The sequence below is a fragment of the Lethenteron reissneri genome, chromosome 48, assembly GCF_015708825.2.
Source record: "Lethenteron reissneri isolate LAM-NWPU_2019-01 chromosome 48, ASM1570882v1, whole genome shotgun sequence".
NCBI lineage: Eukaryota > Metazoa > Chordata > Hyperoartia > Petromyzontiformes > Petromyzontidae > Lethenteron > Lethenteron reissneri.
In genome coordinates this window covers 10,162,931-10,180,532 of record NC_083826.1, presented here as the reverse complement: position 1 = coordinate 10,180,532, position 17,602 = coordinate 10,162,931, and the positions used below count along the sequence as shown (strand labels likewise).

At 48.1% G+C, this 17,602-nt stretch overlaps 1 protein-coding gene across 1 annotated transcript; it reads left to right on the top strand.

The window, feature by feature from the left end:
* The first annotated feature begins 83 nt into the window (after positions 1-83).
* NAF1 (nuclear assembly factor 1 ribonucleoprotein) lies at positions 84-15,558 on the top strand. The gene is made up of 10 exons (XM_061571800.1): positions 84-135; positions 1,624-1,718; positions 3,186-3,579; positions 4,610-4,748; positions 8,491-8,584; positions 10,483-10,565; positions 12,925-13,085; positions 13,223-13,274; positions 13,947-14,022; positions 14,492-15,558. The coding sequence occupies exons 2-10, from the start codon at positions 1,703-1,705 to the stop codon at positions 14,965-14,967; spliced, it is 1,491 nt and encodes a 496-aa protein (XP_061427784.1). The 5' UTR covers positions 84-135; positions 1,624-1,702; the 3' UTR covers positions 14,968-15,558.
* The last annotated feature ends 2,044 nt before the right edge of the window (positions 15,559-17,602 follow it).

Genomic DNA, 17,602 nt, shown 5'->3' with positions numbered 1-17,602 from the left:
GCTACGGCCTTGATGCAAATCACCACGGACCCTTAGTTGAAAATGCAATTGTTGGACCGGGAATAAAGACTCATCAAATCACCGCGGACTCTTGGGCCTTGCCGCGTCGCACTACGCACGTGGAGGTGGAGCAGCGTGAGTGACTCCACACACCGCCTCGCTCCACACGCCACCTCGCTATACTGCCTCGCTATACACACCGCCTCGCTATACACACCGCCTCGCTATACACACCGCCTCGCTATACACACCGCCTCGCTATACACACCGCCTCGCTATACACACCGCCTCGCTATACACACCGCCTCGCTATACACACCGCCTCGCTATACACACCGCCTCGCTATACACACCGCCTCGCTCCACACACCGCCTCGCTCCACACACCACCTCACTATACTGCCTCATTATACACACCGCCTCGCTCCACACACCGCCTCGCTCCACACACCACCTCACTATACTGCCTCATTATACACACCGCCTCGCTATACTGCCTCGCTATACACACCGCACACCGCCTCACTACACACACCACCATCGTCTCACTACACACACCGCCATCGTCTCACTACACACACCACCATCGTCTCACTACACACACCACCATCGTCTCACTACACACACCGCCACCTCGCTCCACACACCGCCTCACCACACACACCACCACCGCCTCGCTCCAGACTGCCTCCAGACCGCCTCGCTCCACACACCGCATTGCTCCAGACTGCCTCGCTCCACACACACCACCTCGCCACACACACCACCTCACTATACACACACCACCTCACTATACACACACCACCGCCTCGCTCCACACATACCACACACCGCCTCGCTCCAGACTGCCTCTCCAATCTGACTCGATCTCTACTGCCTTGCTCGAGATCGCCTCACTAATCCACCTCACCCGAGACTGTCTGGCTGCAGAATGTCTCACTCAAGACTCTCACTCCGCTCGAATTCCACTTTGCGTTTCGTACAACGGACCACCTTTGTTTATTATGTATTTATTATACGTGCATTCGCTACTTTAGTTATTGTGTACATGAATTCACGTGTGTAGTATGTTCATATGCCCTCATACGGTACCACTGTGGATGTGTTTAGGGGGGAGCGGTGGAGTAGCGGTGAACACGCTGCGATACGAACCTGGCGACTCGAGATCGATTCCCGCTCACGGCCAACACCGATGACTTTATCTGAACCGTTCCTGGACCTCCCCAAAGTAGACTCAAATGAGTACCTGGTGCGGTGTGTAAACATCGTCACTGGGGAGACAAAGGCAGCCAGGCATGGTGCTGGCCACCCCACCCCCTCGTGTGCCGTGCCGGCCTTAATAGGTGCTCGCTAACAGCACTTGCCCAACAGTCTGTTAAGGTTAAACAGGGGGGAGCTTGTCGGACTGTCAACATGCTGCACCCTTCATTTTATCCTATTGAGCTGCGTGTGTCATCAGATCCGGTGTATCGGGTAAAATCTGTATCTGCCTCAGATGGATCAATCTCCCTATTTTTATTATTTTAAAAGTGCTACGCTTTTCGATCCAGATATCGAAATGCTCATCGGTTGTTTGATAACCTGTCACTGAATGTCCATGTCCCACACCTCGTGTCTGCCAAGGTGTCCCCAAGGCGACAGACACGTGGCATCGCCGCGATCCCGCGTCACCCACACAGAGAGGAACGCTTTGAGAGCGGCCATGAGTGACACTGGAGGTAGAGACTCCACATCCCCACCATGCCACCCCCTCCCCGCTTGTCTGCACTCTCACAGGGACGTGGGGAAGTTTGTCACTTACCTGGGAATGTCTCGGGAGGAAGATGTAGGGGGGGCTCTCTTGTACATTGGTTTTGTTTTGTAATGCCTGGGACCCTGTGTCCTGGATGGTTGGTGGCTGCGCGGGCCTGTAAGCCAGCACTGCGGAGGTGAGATTTGGTGGAGCTATGAAGCCCTCTTATTCTTTGGGTCTTTCGGTAAAGTCACGTATCTGCGTGCCTTTACCGAAAGACCCAAATTATATGAATTTCTGCAGTCACTAAAGCTTTTAGTCAAGATTGAAAAAGCTCTTTTTACAGATGTCCAGTCGGGGCAGGTTAGAAAGTCACAACGAACCATACAAAAACACGATCACAGTGCAAAGTATAGGAAAGGTAAGAAAATCACAAAAAATGTCAACTAAACTTTTTATTTTACCAGGTGAAGCCTGCTGAGCTATTTCCTTCTTTTTCAGAGGTGACCTGGCCACAAATGATAGCTCATCGTAGTGGCTCATCATGTGGAAATTTATAGCAGCCAAAATAATTTAAACGCATGTTTCTAAATGTGCATCTGTTCCATCTCCAGTTTCCTCCCACGTGTAAGTACTCATGAATTGGCTGAAAATGTCTCAATATATAAATTTTTCAGTCATTAATTTTCCCGCAATTCGCAAACCCGGTCAGAAAATCTTCTGGGGAGCGTAAAAATCGGTTCTCTTCATGTCGGAGCAGTCGGAAGACGAATGTTTACGAGCAGCTGAACACCAAGAAGCGTCACAGTCTGTTGCCGTATAGCAGCACCCAGCCTGATGACGATTGGTTGCTCCGTGTTCCGAAGGCAGCGAGAATGACTCCTCCTGCCCTAGAATTGGTCGGACGATTCCTCGATTCATTTCCGGAATCGTTTCTTGGCGGACGGTGGCATCAACAGATTACGACTCGTGGTGTCGCCACACGTTCGAATTGCAAAGCAGCTGCTGAATCTAAGTGCAACTTCTGATGGAGAGTCCTGCAGCTCACTCAAGGAGGGCAACAGCGACATCGTCACACTGTTTTATGAGCACCGGTGCGTTGTTATGCTGCACTGGTGTACCGCCAATACGTCCACGTAGAGAACCCCAGAGGGCAATTGTTGGTTGCTCCGACTCCTGGCTTGGCTGCCTTCCAGCTCGTCTGTGCATCCTCAGCAATTTTGAGATGCAATTTGCGTCAACGATTACATAAAGCAAAACATGATAAAACATTCCATTAATTACTCAGACTTGCCAATCAATCTCCTGTGATCTCCGATGTTATAAACTTGACGAGCTTTCTCTGCCTTTGGGGATAAAAGTTGGAACAGATCTTGTATGTATTTTTTTATTCAGTTCATCGGTTTCTATGTTTTCGCATGTTTTAAAAAACTTCTTGTTTTTATTATTACAGAACAAACCAAGATGGATTGTGAAGATTCAATTTCAGAGGTCTGTTCAGAAGGCCAAAAGAAATATGAGGAAAGTTTAGATGAAAATAACACATCTGGGACTCTGCTTATACAACCACAAGAGCTTATGAGTTCTGATTTAGCAGTGCCACAATTCGACACACCGCAAATGGGCGTACAGGGTGAATTAAGAGACACGGGCGAATCCAGCAGTGCGATCGTTGTAACGTCAGAAGCAGACGTTTCTCCTCAAGAATCGGTCGATATGTCGGGAAGTGAACTTCCCAAGGGGCCCTTGTGTGGACAAGGGGAGTTACCGTTTCAGAAAGAAGTGGTGGCCACCGACTCGGAAGAGATGGATGTAAAATTAATCCCAGACCGTGCAGCTGAAGACAGGTGAGACTCTGTTCATGTCAAATGTAAAAGGATTCCTTACACAACCCATCGGGCCCCATGGCCTTCTGGGAGGACCCATGACTGAAGGGGAGTGTCCTCGCCTGTGGCATCTGGCAGTGCACCAGTGGTTCAAGCGAGCTTGCCACTGCTGGTGAGCCCACTGCATGTCAAGATCGGTCCATTGTTTCTTGTGCCGGATCAATGCTGCTGAAACGATGCATTCCCAGAAGGTCGTGGGGCCGATGGATTGTGTAAACGGTATACTTATGTTCTAAGTGGAGAGACTGATTTGTGGAATTGACTTGTCTCCTTATCTAGTTTCTTTATATGTTCCACAACAGCGTTAATGACTTATATTTTCTGTGTTTTTGTCTTTTCATTTGTTTTGCTTATCCCTCTCCTCTCCGCGCCCCCAGTGAAAACAGACGCCGCTCCATGCAACTTATTCCTGCTCGCTCGTTCTCTCCTTCTCTTCCCTTCCCTCTCATCATCACCCTCTCATCCCTGACACCTTGGCCCAGTCATTCCCTCTCCTGCTGCCCAGCTCTCCTCCTCGGCCTCCCTGCTGCTCATCTCGAGCCGTGCCCTCCTCTTTGTTCGTCTTGGGGACTTCTGTCCCGGCCTTCCATCCCGCTCATTTTTTCTCTTCTGATGCATTGGCTCTACTTCCCTTCCCGTGGTGTGCCACGGGTACAGAGCTTCGTGCAATTGAAACGAACGTTGCCGCTTACACACGTGGTTCAGTGCACGTGGCTGCGAGCTTCAGAATTGATGATAATGTATGCACCTCTGCCTGCGTTGCTACACCCATGATTTTAGGCGCCTGTCTGCAGACACCTCCGATTAGCACGGTTGGCTACGTCCGGCGCGAAGGAAGTTCAACATATGTACATACATGCAGACTACCTGACGTTGAGCGTAGCTCACAGGGAAGAGTGCACCGTACATGTTCGCTTTATTCACAGCGCTGCGCTGGGCGGGAGTTTGAGCTGTGGCGTCTAATCTGCCTCCTGTTTGCGTCCTTTGGCAGCGATTCGTCTGACGAGTCAACCTCGTCCCTGTCCTCAGCATCGCCAACACCGGTCGCCGACGATTTCGAGTTTGGAGACGATTATTTTTCCTCCAAGTCGGTGCCGAAAGTGAAAGTGAAGGGCGAGCTGGACCTGGAGGTGGGGGACGGTTTCAGTGTTTGTTTTTATGCTCCGCTGCATCCCGAACGTGCCGTGCCGTGTCGTGCCGTGCTGCTTGTTCGCAAGCAGCTCCCACTTGTGAGCCGCCTGCAAATCGCGCGCGGAGACCCGCGTCATGTGTTTTTGATATTTATCAACCCATTCACCGCTGTACTTGATCGAGTTCAGCGTTCGGTCTATATAGCCTTTAAAAATGTAGCTTAACTGTATACGTGTGTGTACAATTGATTGAATGTTGTGTCCAGTATAGCGCTATGGTGGTATACTGAATCAGTTGAGAATATTGCACAGTGATGTTTGGTCTGTAAATTTTGCAGTCTCATGAAAATAATTATAATTGGTGCTTGCCATTAACGGCACTGTTCAGCGGTATTTAGGATGGTGAACGTCGGGCCCTCTTCACGAGGGAACTCGTGAAGAGGGCCCGTTCTTCTCGCGACCTCTTTATCAACAGCGTCTTCTCATCAGAAGAATTATAAAAAAACGAAATGGTCAGATTTCAGTGTGAAGAGCCAAAGCATTAAACCAGAGCAGGGGAATTGCCAGCCTCTGCGATAAAGCACTCAAGCAAAGAACGACCTGCTTGGCTCACGCACTCTGAATTGCAAATGAGAGAATTCCAACATTGGCTTTCTACTGCAAATTAAATATTTCACAAAGTCATAATTGTTATTTATTTACCCAGGAAGCCACGTTGAAGTCCAAGGACTCGTTTTTTCAGGAAAGCCTTGCTGCTATTTGTTTTTTACGGTAACACTTTCCCATTCCGAGATGTCTGCAAGTTGCAGGGTTTGGTGAGTGTTGAATTTCGGAACGTGCGAGTGGCTCGGCGTTATTTCATTTAGAGGCATAGCGCCGCTGTTTTTAAAGACATTTTACTCGCTGCAGAGAATTGTAGCGACACGGCCGCACTCCACGATAGCTGGTGGCAAACTGTGCCACATGCCCTCCCGCATGTCCAGTTCCGTGTACGTCATCGTATGTGACGTACACGTACGATGACCTACACGTACACGTACGTGATCGTAACGGGAAAGGGTTAAGATGCTTCCAACCAATTGATGAGTTTATGCATGCGGAAGGAAACCGGAGCACCCGGAGAAAACCCACGCATGTGACGGGGCAGCTTTCTATCCTGTACAGATAGGACAAATGGAGATAAGTCCGCACTTGGCTGTTATCGCCTTCTTCTGGTGAGCCAGGGTACGGCAGCTTGATACCCAACGAGAAGGGAGTTTTGCAACGTTTGTATGTACGTAGCCAGCCGTTGTTGGAGGTTTGGTGTAAGGACAACAAACGATACACAAAGAGCAATTCTAAAGATATAAGTTTTCAATATGAATGATTTATTAGTGCATACCTCCCGTGGCTTCCTAATATCGGAAGAAAGAACGTTCCAGACAGCCGCAGAAGCGCATATGAAAGCGAGCGATGCAGTCTTTGTTCGATGGTGAGCCACACGCTGCTGCTGCTTGGGGGATGACCGGAGTTCGCGTGATGATTTATGCTCCTTGACGAGATCAGCAAGGTATTGTGGATCATTTGTGGCAGGCACTTTGTTTGTGCAATGGTCCGCCAACGCTCGCTGCTGGCTCCACAGCGATGCCGGGTCACAGGCCACGTGCAGCATAGTCGGTGCCACCACCACCACCACCCAGGGTGTTTCTTGATTATTTTTTTACTCCGCTGATGGTTATTCTTCTGCTGGCGGGCCCGAGGGAAGTGAGTTGACAATTGCTACTTATTATTATTAAATTCAGTGTCAAGTCGTTCATGTCTCAAAAAGTTTAATATACTAAAACATTTTCGGCAAGATATATATTTTTTTAATTGGTAAATAAAACAACGTGAAAATGAAGGCACAGTGTTGGCCGTGACGTGCGAGCGAATGGGTTGTAGACATTTATTATAAATGCACTGTTAATTATTCAGTAATTAGCGTGAGATAATTGCTTCCTCAGTGTTTAATTATTTATTCGACAATATGGCTTGAGCTCACACACCATTGGATGTCGGTGCGTCTAGGGACGCTATCTCATTGATGTCGATCCTCTGGAAAATTCTACCCATTCATTTATTCATATCACCCCGCGCGGTCATGCCATTCCTCACAAAATTACTGACGCAACTACAACGGCTTTAACTTCCTCACAGTCACAAAGTCATCTGGTGATGCTGCTGCTTTGACAGGGGTGCACAAAGCACAACAAACAAAACTCAACACGTTTATCCATAACACTGTGGCCTTAAAAGGAAAAGTATATAATATGACCCTTCCTCTTATCCTTCTTCATAGCACATTTTTGAATGTCCTATGAAGAGCGGCCATTGCCCCCGCACTTACGATAAGCACGGTTGGCTACGTACAGTGTGGAAGAATTTATAAATACAGACATAACTATTGTGTTTTTATTTAATTTTAAGGTCACTTATTGGTGAATGTGTTGAGTTTGACAGTTGGTCACCGTGAGGGTGGAAATGGGTTTTTTTCCCCCCAATATTTGATTGGAGAAATCGATGGAGAAAAACTTGAACCGCCCCTGATGTGTGTTGACGACGTGGTCCTTGAAGCGACGCCAATTGGCAATGAACTTCAGGAAATTGTCAGAAGGAGAAAAAAAGCGGTCACGAATTCGGCACCCAACGTTGGATCCAAGATCAAATTGTCGGCGAAACAACGATAACTTTGCTCAGAAACTGGGGACGGTCTTGTCAGAAGGACAAGTGGAAGAAGAAAAAAAATCTCCGGTGTGTTGAGCCTGGGGCAGCTACTGCAGGCCAGCCGTGGGTCACAGTCACAACATCATCATGATTAAAACAACGGGGAGCGGGTTGTCCTCGTTCATGCAAAGCGACGTGCCGATGTGTCTGGAGAGGGAACTTAATTGGTGCTTTGTTACCTGCGGTGGGCCAGACGCGCATGGACACTGACACAAAGATGGGAAGCAAAAGATTCAGGGTGTGCAGAGAAGCGTGGAGAGATGCATGCTTGGGATTATACTGGGAGATAGGATTACTGTGTTTACATGAATTTAAGTGGTAAGGATCGTGCAGTAGCGAGATGTTGACTACCTCACCTGTTATGCAGGAGGTCGTGGGTTCGATCCCGACCGTGATGCCTGCTGTATATTTGGAGTGTGGGTGTTCTCCCCGTGGCTGTGTGGATTTTTCTCTCATTTTTCCTACCACATTTAGAATCGACATCACACGTTTCGAATATTTGCCTGCTATAAATGTCCACATGATGAGCCACTTCATTGAGCGAGCATTTATGGCCAGTTCGCTTCTGAAGAATAACTATATAGCTTGGTGAGCCTGACCTGGTAAAGTGAAGGATTGTTTTTCGTTTAGTATCATTCGACGTCTAAGCTGTAATGTAATTCACGCATGGCTGTGAGTGAAGGTAACGCGTCCAGGGGAACATGCACCATGGGGATGGAGCAATGGAATCAGCATGCAGGCTCGAGGTGGATTGTTTCATTGTAGGACTGAGAGATGACTCCTCGGGGTGTGGGTGTTTGGGTCTCGAGGTGTTTGGTGATGTCCCGATGATGGTGATAATGACAACTGCCTTGAGGGTAACCGAGTGCGTTTCCTTTGTGCGTGTTCACGCGAGTAATTCCCGGATGTGTTGGTGTGGATGACTGCGTCTGCGCGCGAGCGAGAGAGACGCGACGTGAGTGGTGACCGCCCGTCCGCTGTGTGCGCTCGCTGTCCTCAGGACCTGCCGCCTGTGCCCGAGGTCACCATCGAGATTCCCGAAGATGTCAAAATGGAGCCAATTGGGGTGGTCACCAGCCTCCTGGGCCAACTAGGTGAGTTCCCTGTCAATTACATATACGCTTTTGCTAATTACATTACTGATATATCACCGTTCAACAAAACACCCGAGCTCATTTTTTTATATTCAAAGCGTTAAGCAGAACTGATGAAATCCTACAGGCCACCGGAACATTGCTGATTGCATTGGCAATGTTTTCCCTTATTCAGTGCATTTGTTCTTTGCTGTGCTCTAGAGGAGTTTGGAACGATTTTAATTATCAAAACACTTTGTCATCAACCCGCTATTGGATGAAGGCATCCCAGCACCTTGTCGGTTGTCGTAGTCGTTTGACCATACTTCACCACGCTGGTCAGTGCAGGGAGGCGAAGCGGTTCATCGTTACCGCCGCACGTTGCGCTATTTGAGTCGTATTTGTTGCATCAGTCGGTACGCTTAAACGTGGGATGCTGGCATCGTAATGTGTTTGTTGCGTGTCATGTCAGTGGCACGGCTCTGGTTGTGCAGTGGAAAAAGATGACTTGGTGTCACCTTGGTGTCTCCATGGTTGCACCGGCCTGGCTCGGTTGCACAGTGGGAACGAGATGCGGACACTCATCGACTTACGAACTTAATTTGTTCCCAAGATCCCATTCTTAATGCGAACCGGTCGTAAGTCCGGCTGTTCACAAGTTGAGGACTGCCTGTACTAGTTTCTTGGTATAGGCGGTGCGCCCACACACGTGTGTCGAGGTTTGTGGAGTTGACTCGTCACAGCGCTGCGTGCTCGGCAGAGGACAGCGCAGCGAACGCCACCGTCGCACGCTCCATAAATGTTACCGACCCGCACTGGCCGGCCGTTAGTGACGTATGGACGAGTGACCTCTGCGAGTAACGGAGGCCCTCGTCCGGCAGTAGGATTTGACAAGGGGGCCGTGTCGCTTCTTGCGTGTTGTGTCACGGTGTGGGGGGGGGGCGTCGTGCCTCGGAATGGAACTCTTGTCGGCACAGCGCGCTCTCGGTTCTCGTCGCGGCCGCTAGAACATGGGATGTCATGAGGGGCACCAACCTCGCAGAGCCTCTGAAGACCTCGTTTCTTAGGAGAGGCCACCGGGTGGGCTCAGAGGTCGGAGTGCTGAGCCCGCAACCTAGGTTTCAGTCCGGGCAGACGCCCGTGATTAATCCAGGTGCGTCAAGTGCAGCGAGTTAATGGTCTCAGCTCGGTCACCAACAATCGCGCGCAAATAAAACGCATCGTGGCTGGCGGAGTGCGTAGAGTGCTGCCCCTTTTCTGCGTGGAACGGAGGTGGCTTTAAGGGGATCTCGGAGGTAGCTCTGACATCGGCTTCCGTGGGCCATAACCTAACACGAAGAAGGGTTGCACTGCTCGATGAGAGAATGGACTTGAATGTTTGAAGATGTCGTTGGGCGCCACGGTGGCGAGATGTTAACTATTTTGCCTGTTATACAGGTCATCGGTCCGATCCCGGCTCTGACGATGCCTGTATATTTGGAGTTTGCATGTTCTGCCCGTGGTCGCGTGCATTTTTGTCTCCACATTTATAATCAACATGCCTTTAGGGTATTTGGCTGCTGTAAATTTCCACACGATAATCCACTTCGTTGCGCTGTCGTTTGTGATAGCCAGGTCACGTCTGAAAAAGAGCTACATAGGTCAAGTAGGCCGTACCTGGTAAAATATCAGTAGTTTATAGTTGAGTTTATAGCTTGATGATGTGACACCGATATCACAATCAGGATAGAACTGGGGGAATAAACTAAAAAAGCCTTTTATTTTTGGCATGTTCTTTCACCTCCATGAATCCATTGCGTTTTGTGAAATATTTGCTCTTCGTTTTCCAAAAAATCCACCCTCTTCACTCCACGAAACCCGATTGATCCACCTGAACCCCCTCTGACCCCCCACCCCCGCCTCTCCCATGCACATTTCAGTGGTCGTGGAGTCCTTAAAAGACAAGTCTCCACTCAACGAAGACACGTTGCTCTTCTCGTCGGACAGAAAGTCCGTTGGGAAGGTAGGCACGCCGTTCCCGTCTTCATCGCGCGTCGCAACTGGACTGAGGTCCGCGATCGTGTGTTCATCATTGCCGCGAGCCGTGCGAAGTCGATAACAGACCTGCCTACTGTGCGGCTGGGATGTACGCCGAGCGACTCTGCCTTCACGACCACCGCTGTAGTAACATTTATTTGATTTTACTTCTAATGCCAACCTGCAAACAACGCTGGCCATACCGCCATGCAAAGGCATACAGCACTCTATTATTATTATTATCAATCCGCTTGGTTACCTAGGAAAGCCTGACTGAGTCTCAACGACTCTTTTTATCCGGAGGATCCTGGTGAGATATTAACTCCCTCGCCTATTATGCAGGTGGTCGTTTTCGATCCCAACCCTTGATGCCTGTATATTTGGAGTTTTCTCCCCGTGGTCACGTGGAATTTTCTCCGGGTTCTCCGGTTTTTCACCTCCACATTTAGAATCATGCGTTTAGAGTACAGTGGTACCCCGGAGATTGAACTTAATTCGTTACAGAAAGCCTTTCGAACACCGATTTGTTCGAACACCGAATTCATTTTCCCCATAAGAATTAATGTAAATTACATTAATGGGTTCCAGACACAAGAACTCTCTCATTATAAAGCATTTTTACACGAAGTTTACAGTAATTACATGCATAAAATCATACAAAACAACAAGAAACACAATAAATAAATGGAATAAATATATGGAATAAATGAAGTAAATGAACATTGAACTTCACTTTACCTGTAGTAACGAGAGTTGATGGCTTGAGTGGAAGGTGGTGAGGAGGAGGAGGTGGTGTTATTGTTTGGAAGGGGAGCTCCTTCCATAATAACAATGGGTAACTTCCCTTCTGGGGTTCTTTCTCTTTTGTGCCTCTTTTCTGCCACTAACTGTGAGTCACTTGAGCTCTTTCTAACTAAAAACTTACCTAAAGAGGTTTGTTTCTGCCTCTCATACGGTAAAACCTTTGTCTGGGCAAGCGTCATGCATGCTGGCCATACGCGTCTCAGCCGTACAGGTTCTTTCAAGTAGCGATTGCCCGTTCGACCTCTGAATTTCGTTCGGTTTCTGGGGCAAAAAATGTTCGGAAATATCGTTCGGAACACCGATTTGTTCGAGTTCTGGTGCGTTCGATCTCTGAGGTTCTACTGTATTTGGCAGCTATACATATCCACGTGATAAGGCACTTTGTTGAGCTATCGTTTGTGGGTAGGTTGCTTCTGAAAAAGAGCGAAATAGCTCAGTGGGCCTTGCCTGGTAAAATAAAAAAAAATGATAGTTTTTAGTAAGTTTCCTGTACCAGGGCATGATGTTGCTGCCATGTAAATCGCAGTGAAGTGATTTCCAGGTAAATTTTCATCATTAGGGTTGTTGACTTTTCTGGGGGGTGAAAAAAAACGGGCGCAATAACAATAATTACGGAATAATTTATCCGCGGGCAAAAATTGGTTTTCCAAGTTGAGCCGCAGACTCCTTTGGCGCAGCGCGGCCGCGGTGCGTGTGCCTGATGAGGCCCACCTGTTTGCATGTAGGCCACTGCCTGTGTGCATTCGGATATTCCGCCGTGCGCCTCCTTGTAACCAAAATCGCGCGATGCGCTTCGCTGTGGGTGTAAGAGAGCGAGAGAGCGAGAGAGCGCCTTTACATCAGAGAACACTCTTCCCCCCCACCGGTGATGACGTACGACCGTGGGTTTTTGTTTTTGCAAACCGCTCGTCCATGTGCAAGCGCGCGTCTCTCGTGTGCAAGTGTGCGTCTCTGGTGTGTGAGTGTGAGTCTCTGGTGTGTGAGTGTGAGTCTCTGGTGTGTGAGTGAGTCTCCGTGTGTGAGTCTCTGGTGTGTGAGTGTGAGTCTCCGTGTGTGAGTGTGAGTCTCTCGTGTGCAAGCATGCGTCTCTGGTGTGTGAGTGTGAGTCTCTGGTGTGTGAGTGTGAGTCTCTGGTGTGTGAGTGAGTCTCCGTGTGTGAGTCTCTGGTGTGTGAGTGTGAGTCTCTGGTGTGAGTGTGAGTCTCTCGTGTGTGAGTGTGAGTCTCTCGTGTGCAAGCGTGCGTCTCTCGTGTGTGAGTGTGAGTCTCTGGTGTGTGAGTGAGTCTCCGTGTGTGAGTCTCTGGTGTGTGAGTGTGAGTCTCCGTGTGTGAGTGTGAGTCTCTGGTGTGTGAGTGAGTCTCTGAGTGTGAGTCTCTGGTGTGTGAGTGAGTCTCTGAGTGTGAGTCTCTGATGTGTGAGTGAGTCTCCGTGTGTGAGTCTCTGGTGTGTGAGTGAGTCTCCGTGTGTGAGTCTCTGGTGTGTGAGTCTCTGGTGTGAGTGTGAGTCTCTCATGTGCAAGCGTGCGTCTCTCGTGTGCCGCAGGTGTTTGAGACCTTTGGGCCCGTCACCCACCCGTTCTACTCCCTGCGCTTCAATTCGGCAGACGACGTCACCCAAAAGGGCATCGCGACTGGCACCACTCTCTACTGTACCCCGGAAATGACGGACTACACTCAGTATATCTTTACGGAAAAACTGAAACGGTAAGGAATTATTTCATAAATACAATTTTTTTTTTATGCAAATGCCGCACACAAATCATTTGCTCTATATTGAGAGAAAAAAAACAATGACATTTTAAAAGTCAAGAATTTCTCTTGCAATGTGTTTTTTCCATCAGACTCAAAGGTTCAGATGCTTCTTGGAAGGATGACATCGAGCCGCCTCCCGAGGTATGTTTGTTTCTTTTCTGTCCACAAGTTCCTGATTAAAGGTTCTGGCTCTTGAAACAGTTTTGTAATGCTGCTGGTGCTGCTGCTGGTGCTGCTGTGTTGGCAACAGTGCACAAGTACAAACAACAACAAAAACTCAACGTTCATGAGTAACGTTGTGTCGCCATGAAAATAACATAGATTTATAATTAATGATGTTCATTATGGACTGAATAGGCATGATAATACGATCATCGATAACTCAACCTTTTTTTGGCTACTGTCCTCTGGTCTAACACCGTTTGAAACCAGGCTCGAAAGAAAGCCGTCTCTAGTGTGGACCGAACAGTTTCAAAGACAATGCAGATATTATCAGTGTGTTTTTGTTTGCATTCTGACCACAAGTATTGTGGTTAATGTAGACATGATTCCTTGTAAAAGGTTTCAGTTTGGTGTTTTAACATCTTAACACCTGTTTTGTTGCCAGAAAGAAGGGGAAAAACCTATTCTCAGAAAATAGTTTAGTTTATAATTTAGTTGGTTCAACCAAATCAATTTGAAATGTGGAAGCTGATTTTGACGGTTGAGCTCCACCCATCCAAAGGCAGCAGCCATCATCTGTGCGATGTCCATTTAAATGGGTTGTTGGGTGTGTCCTGCTCTGGTGCATACAACACGTCCAATGTATTGCAGGCTGTCGACTACAGCGACGATGAACAAGAGAAAGCCGCCAAAGGAAAAAACTCACAAAGAGCCAACACTCGACCAGGTGGGTGGTGATGACTCTTCAGTGCACTAACGTGAATCTTGTGAGTCTCGATAATTACACAAAGCCTCTCGGCAGCAATATAAATAACATTTTGGTATACAGGAGGTCGTAGGGTTCAATCCCGACCCTGATGCCCACTGTATATTTGGAGTTAGCGTGTTTTCCCCGTGGTCACGTGGATTTTTACTTTGGGTTCCCCACGGTTTTTACCGTGTTTAGAGTATTTGGCTACTCTACATTTCCAGAAGAAAAGCCCCTTCGTTGAGCCATCATTTGTGGCCAGGTCACTTCTGAAAAGTGCTATATAGCTCAGTGGGCCTTACCTGGCTAAATAATATATTTTTAAATTTAGTTTAGATTAACCGGCGCGCATAGCCACTGTAGTCTGGCTGGCAGCAAATTCTAATGCTAGTCACACTACGAGGCATGAACGCGTGTGAAATATTTGTTGTCTTTTTTATTTCTTCAGAAATGGCCGGAGCTCATCTTCCTCGAGCAGAGGAACAGCAGCACAACCCCCGGGGCAGAGGCAGGGCCAGAGGCAGGGGAAGGCCCAACTTTGAGTTCAGCCACATGCAGCCACGTGGGCCCTTTCATGACGGCAATGCTTTTGGACAACCCTGGGGACCCCGGCCTCCGATGTTCCACAATCGTTTCCGAGGGCCAAGCCACGGGGGCGGGCGAGGATTTCCTCCTCCAGCAGCACCACCGCCGCCACCACCGTATATGCACCCTGGCTTCCCTCCTCAGCCGCCGTATTGGCAAGGAGACTCCGCCAGCTTTGGGCATCCGGGCAATTACAACCCATACTTTGAATCGAGAGAAATGGGTAACTTCCACGCGAGGCCTCCGAATGTGAACGCACCGCGTTACCGGCCTCCGATAAGGCACGAGCAAATGCCCTTCAGACGCAGGAATCCAAACAGTCCTCAACCATTTTACTAGCCAGGTCTAAAGACCGCGGACATTTTCACCACTCGCCGGTTTATGCCACGGCGGTAAATACATTTTCTGAAATCTATACATATGTGTAAAAGGTGTATTATAGCTTTCAGCGGTTAATTACCGAGTTAAATTATGACATGCGAGAATGCAGATTTTTTACCAAATTATTTTTGCCTCCCCTTGCGCCGTTTATCATACATGCGGAATTCGCCGAGGGAAATATGGTTGGTTGCAAGCAGGTCCATGACAACACAACGTTTATCAATTCAACGATGACATTTCCTTGTGATTGCCTGGATGGGGGGTCAACATGGGTCAATCGCGGCCATTCAAAGGCGAACCTCTCCATGTGGCAGAATGTATGGTGGCATGGGTATGTGTTTTTTCGTGTAGAAAACTTGGAGTTGTCTTTTCGTTGGTATATTATAATACGTGTTTATTTTTTTTACTTTGAAATGGGTCCTATGCTTTCCAGTGGACGTTCGGTTCTTGAAATAAAAATGAAAAGTACAATTTGGAATTTTTTGAATGTGAAGCGGTGTATGCATTTGTACCTTTAAAGAATTTGCATTAAAGCAACATCCCGTGTGACATGTCTTTTGTCCAAACAACGGAGTTGGAGCATACCCGAGTTTTACGCTCTATACCCGTCCTGACATTGAGCCTGACCTTGTGGGTTTCGATTAGCCAGTCACGGTATTCAAGCCAAGCGTGCATATTTTACACGTTACGATATCCATTCAGTTGTAAATTAACATGTTTTGTTTTTACAATGCAGTACACATTTGGAGAGTCCAGTTTCATTATGGAAGGAATAACTTCCACCAGTGGCCTACTCACCAAAGTTCTGACCCTTGCCGTTTGCTGAACGGGACGGAGCCTCATGGGACACCACGGCAGGTTAGCAGCGGTGCTAGAGATAACCTGGCCTTTCCCACTGCTGCCAGGATCTTTTGACGCAAGAAACTAAAATCTGCCAATGTCTGGCATTTGAAATATTTCTATCAACGCTGGAAAAGGGCATCGTTTACAACATGTTAAGTTCATCTGATATCGACCTGCTGCTGTGTGTAGATACGTACAGTATGTTAAATTTATTTCACACCGTACGTAGCTAACCGTGTTCACGACAACAGAACGGAGCCCCCGTGGTCTGGAGCAGGTTCTGCCGACTGAGGCCGACTGCGACGTGACAGTCGGTTGCTAGTTAATACCAAACATTTCTGCTCCTCGCGTTTTCATTTTCTCGGTGCCATCGGCTCTTCCGTCTCAAGCTTGTTTTTGCTTAATATGGCGTAATTAGATATCCTGGTCTCATTGATTTTGTGAATAGAAATGTAAAAGTGAGTTAAAAAGACAAGAAACCAAAACGGATGCGATGTCGTTAAAGAGGCCTTGGGGGTAGCAACACTGGATGGGGTCGGGCGCATCGCGAGCACAGATCTGGGTCGAGGCCACACGGACAAGTCAGTGGCTGCAACGACCACCACTGGGCACTTTACTGCAACAGGTTGTCAATGAAGGGCCCATGCACCATAGCACGGTTCACGCTCACGGTACATATTGCGGTGCCGAGGTCCACGTGGGTGAAATGCCGCGACTGGCATACTGGGGCAGAGGTAAAGTATTTTCATTATTACACGCTTTCTTTTAACTCACTCTGTTGTTGTTGTCGTATCCTCAAATCTTCTAACTCAATTTAACCCACTTCCCGATGTGGTATCGACTGCAAACTTTGTATACTTATGTCATGCTGATGACAATGCTATATTATATCATAAAAAACATCTATATTTTTAAACATAATTTTTATGTGTTCGGCTTGGGTCTAATTGTCCATTGTCAGCTGACGTTGGCTGTAATTGGCCACGGTCCGGGGCCACGTCCTGGAGTCGTGGAGTTCTGCCATTACTTGTACATTTCATAAAAGCGTGTTTTTAAAAGAAGTATTTTAAATGTATTACTTATTCCCCCAGCGCTCGCCAAAATGCAAGTGGCCCAGCGAGAGGCGGCCGACGAGGTGGAGGGGGTGGGCGCCGCCCGCTCACAGGGAGCAGGGGGGGGGGCGTGCGTCGGCCCCCCACAAATGCTTTAGGGGGCGTCCATAAATGACGGCACGCGATTTTGGACGATTTTTAACCCCCCCCCGTCACACGACGTCACAAAAATCAGACCCCCCCCTCAAATATGACTTCACAAAGCTCTGCCCCCCTCCCCCCCCCCCAAAAAAAATAAAACATGCTTCAAATCGCTTTAGACTATTGTCATTGAAGTGCGTATTTAATGTGGCGCTGCACTCTGATGTTGTAGGAAAGAACATTTATGAAAAAGTCTAATTAATGAAGTAGAACGTGTTGTCTATATTTATTTAAAGTTGCGCATTTTGATGTGACGTCACATTTCTCACCCCCCCCCCCCTCGTCACACATCGTCACAAATGTCTGACCCCCCCCCCCCCTAGGTGCGTGACGTCATTTATGGACGGCCCCTTATGGCGGAACTGGTCCTCAAGAATGAAACCAAAGGAAGCATGGTGATAAATGGATATATACAAAAATGGAAATAAAGACTTTATTTTAATGTACGTCATCTCAGCTCAGTCACCAATACAACCGTAATGTTGAATTCGCTTTTT

Excerpts from the sequence above, each read along its gene's own strand:
- NAF1 (XM_061571800.1), top strand. Across the intron at positions 8,585-10,482 it reads CAGCCTCCTGGGCCAACTAG|TGGTCGTGGAGTCCTTAAAA; the intron begins GTGAGTTCCCTG and ends TGCACATTTCAG. Across the intron at positions 13,086-13,222 it reads TTTACGGAAAAACTGAAACG|ACTCAAAGGTTCAGATGCTT; the intron begins GTAAGGAATTAT and ends TTTTTCCATCAG.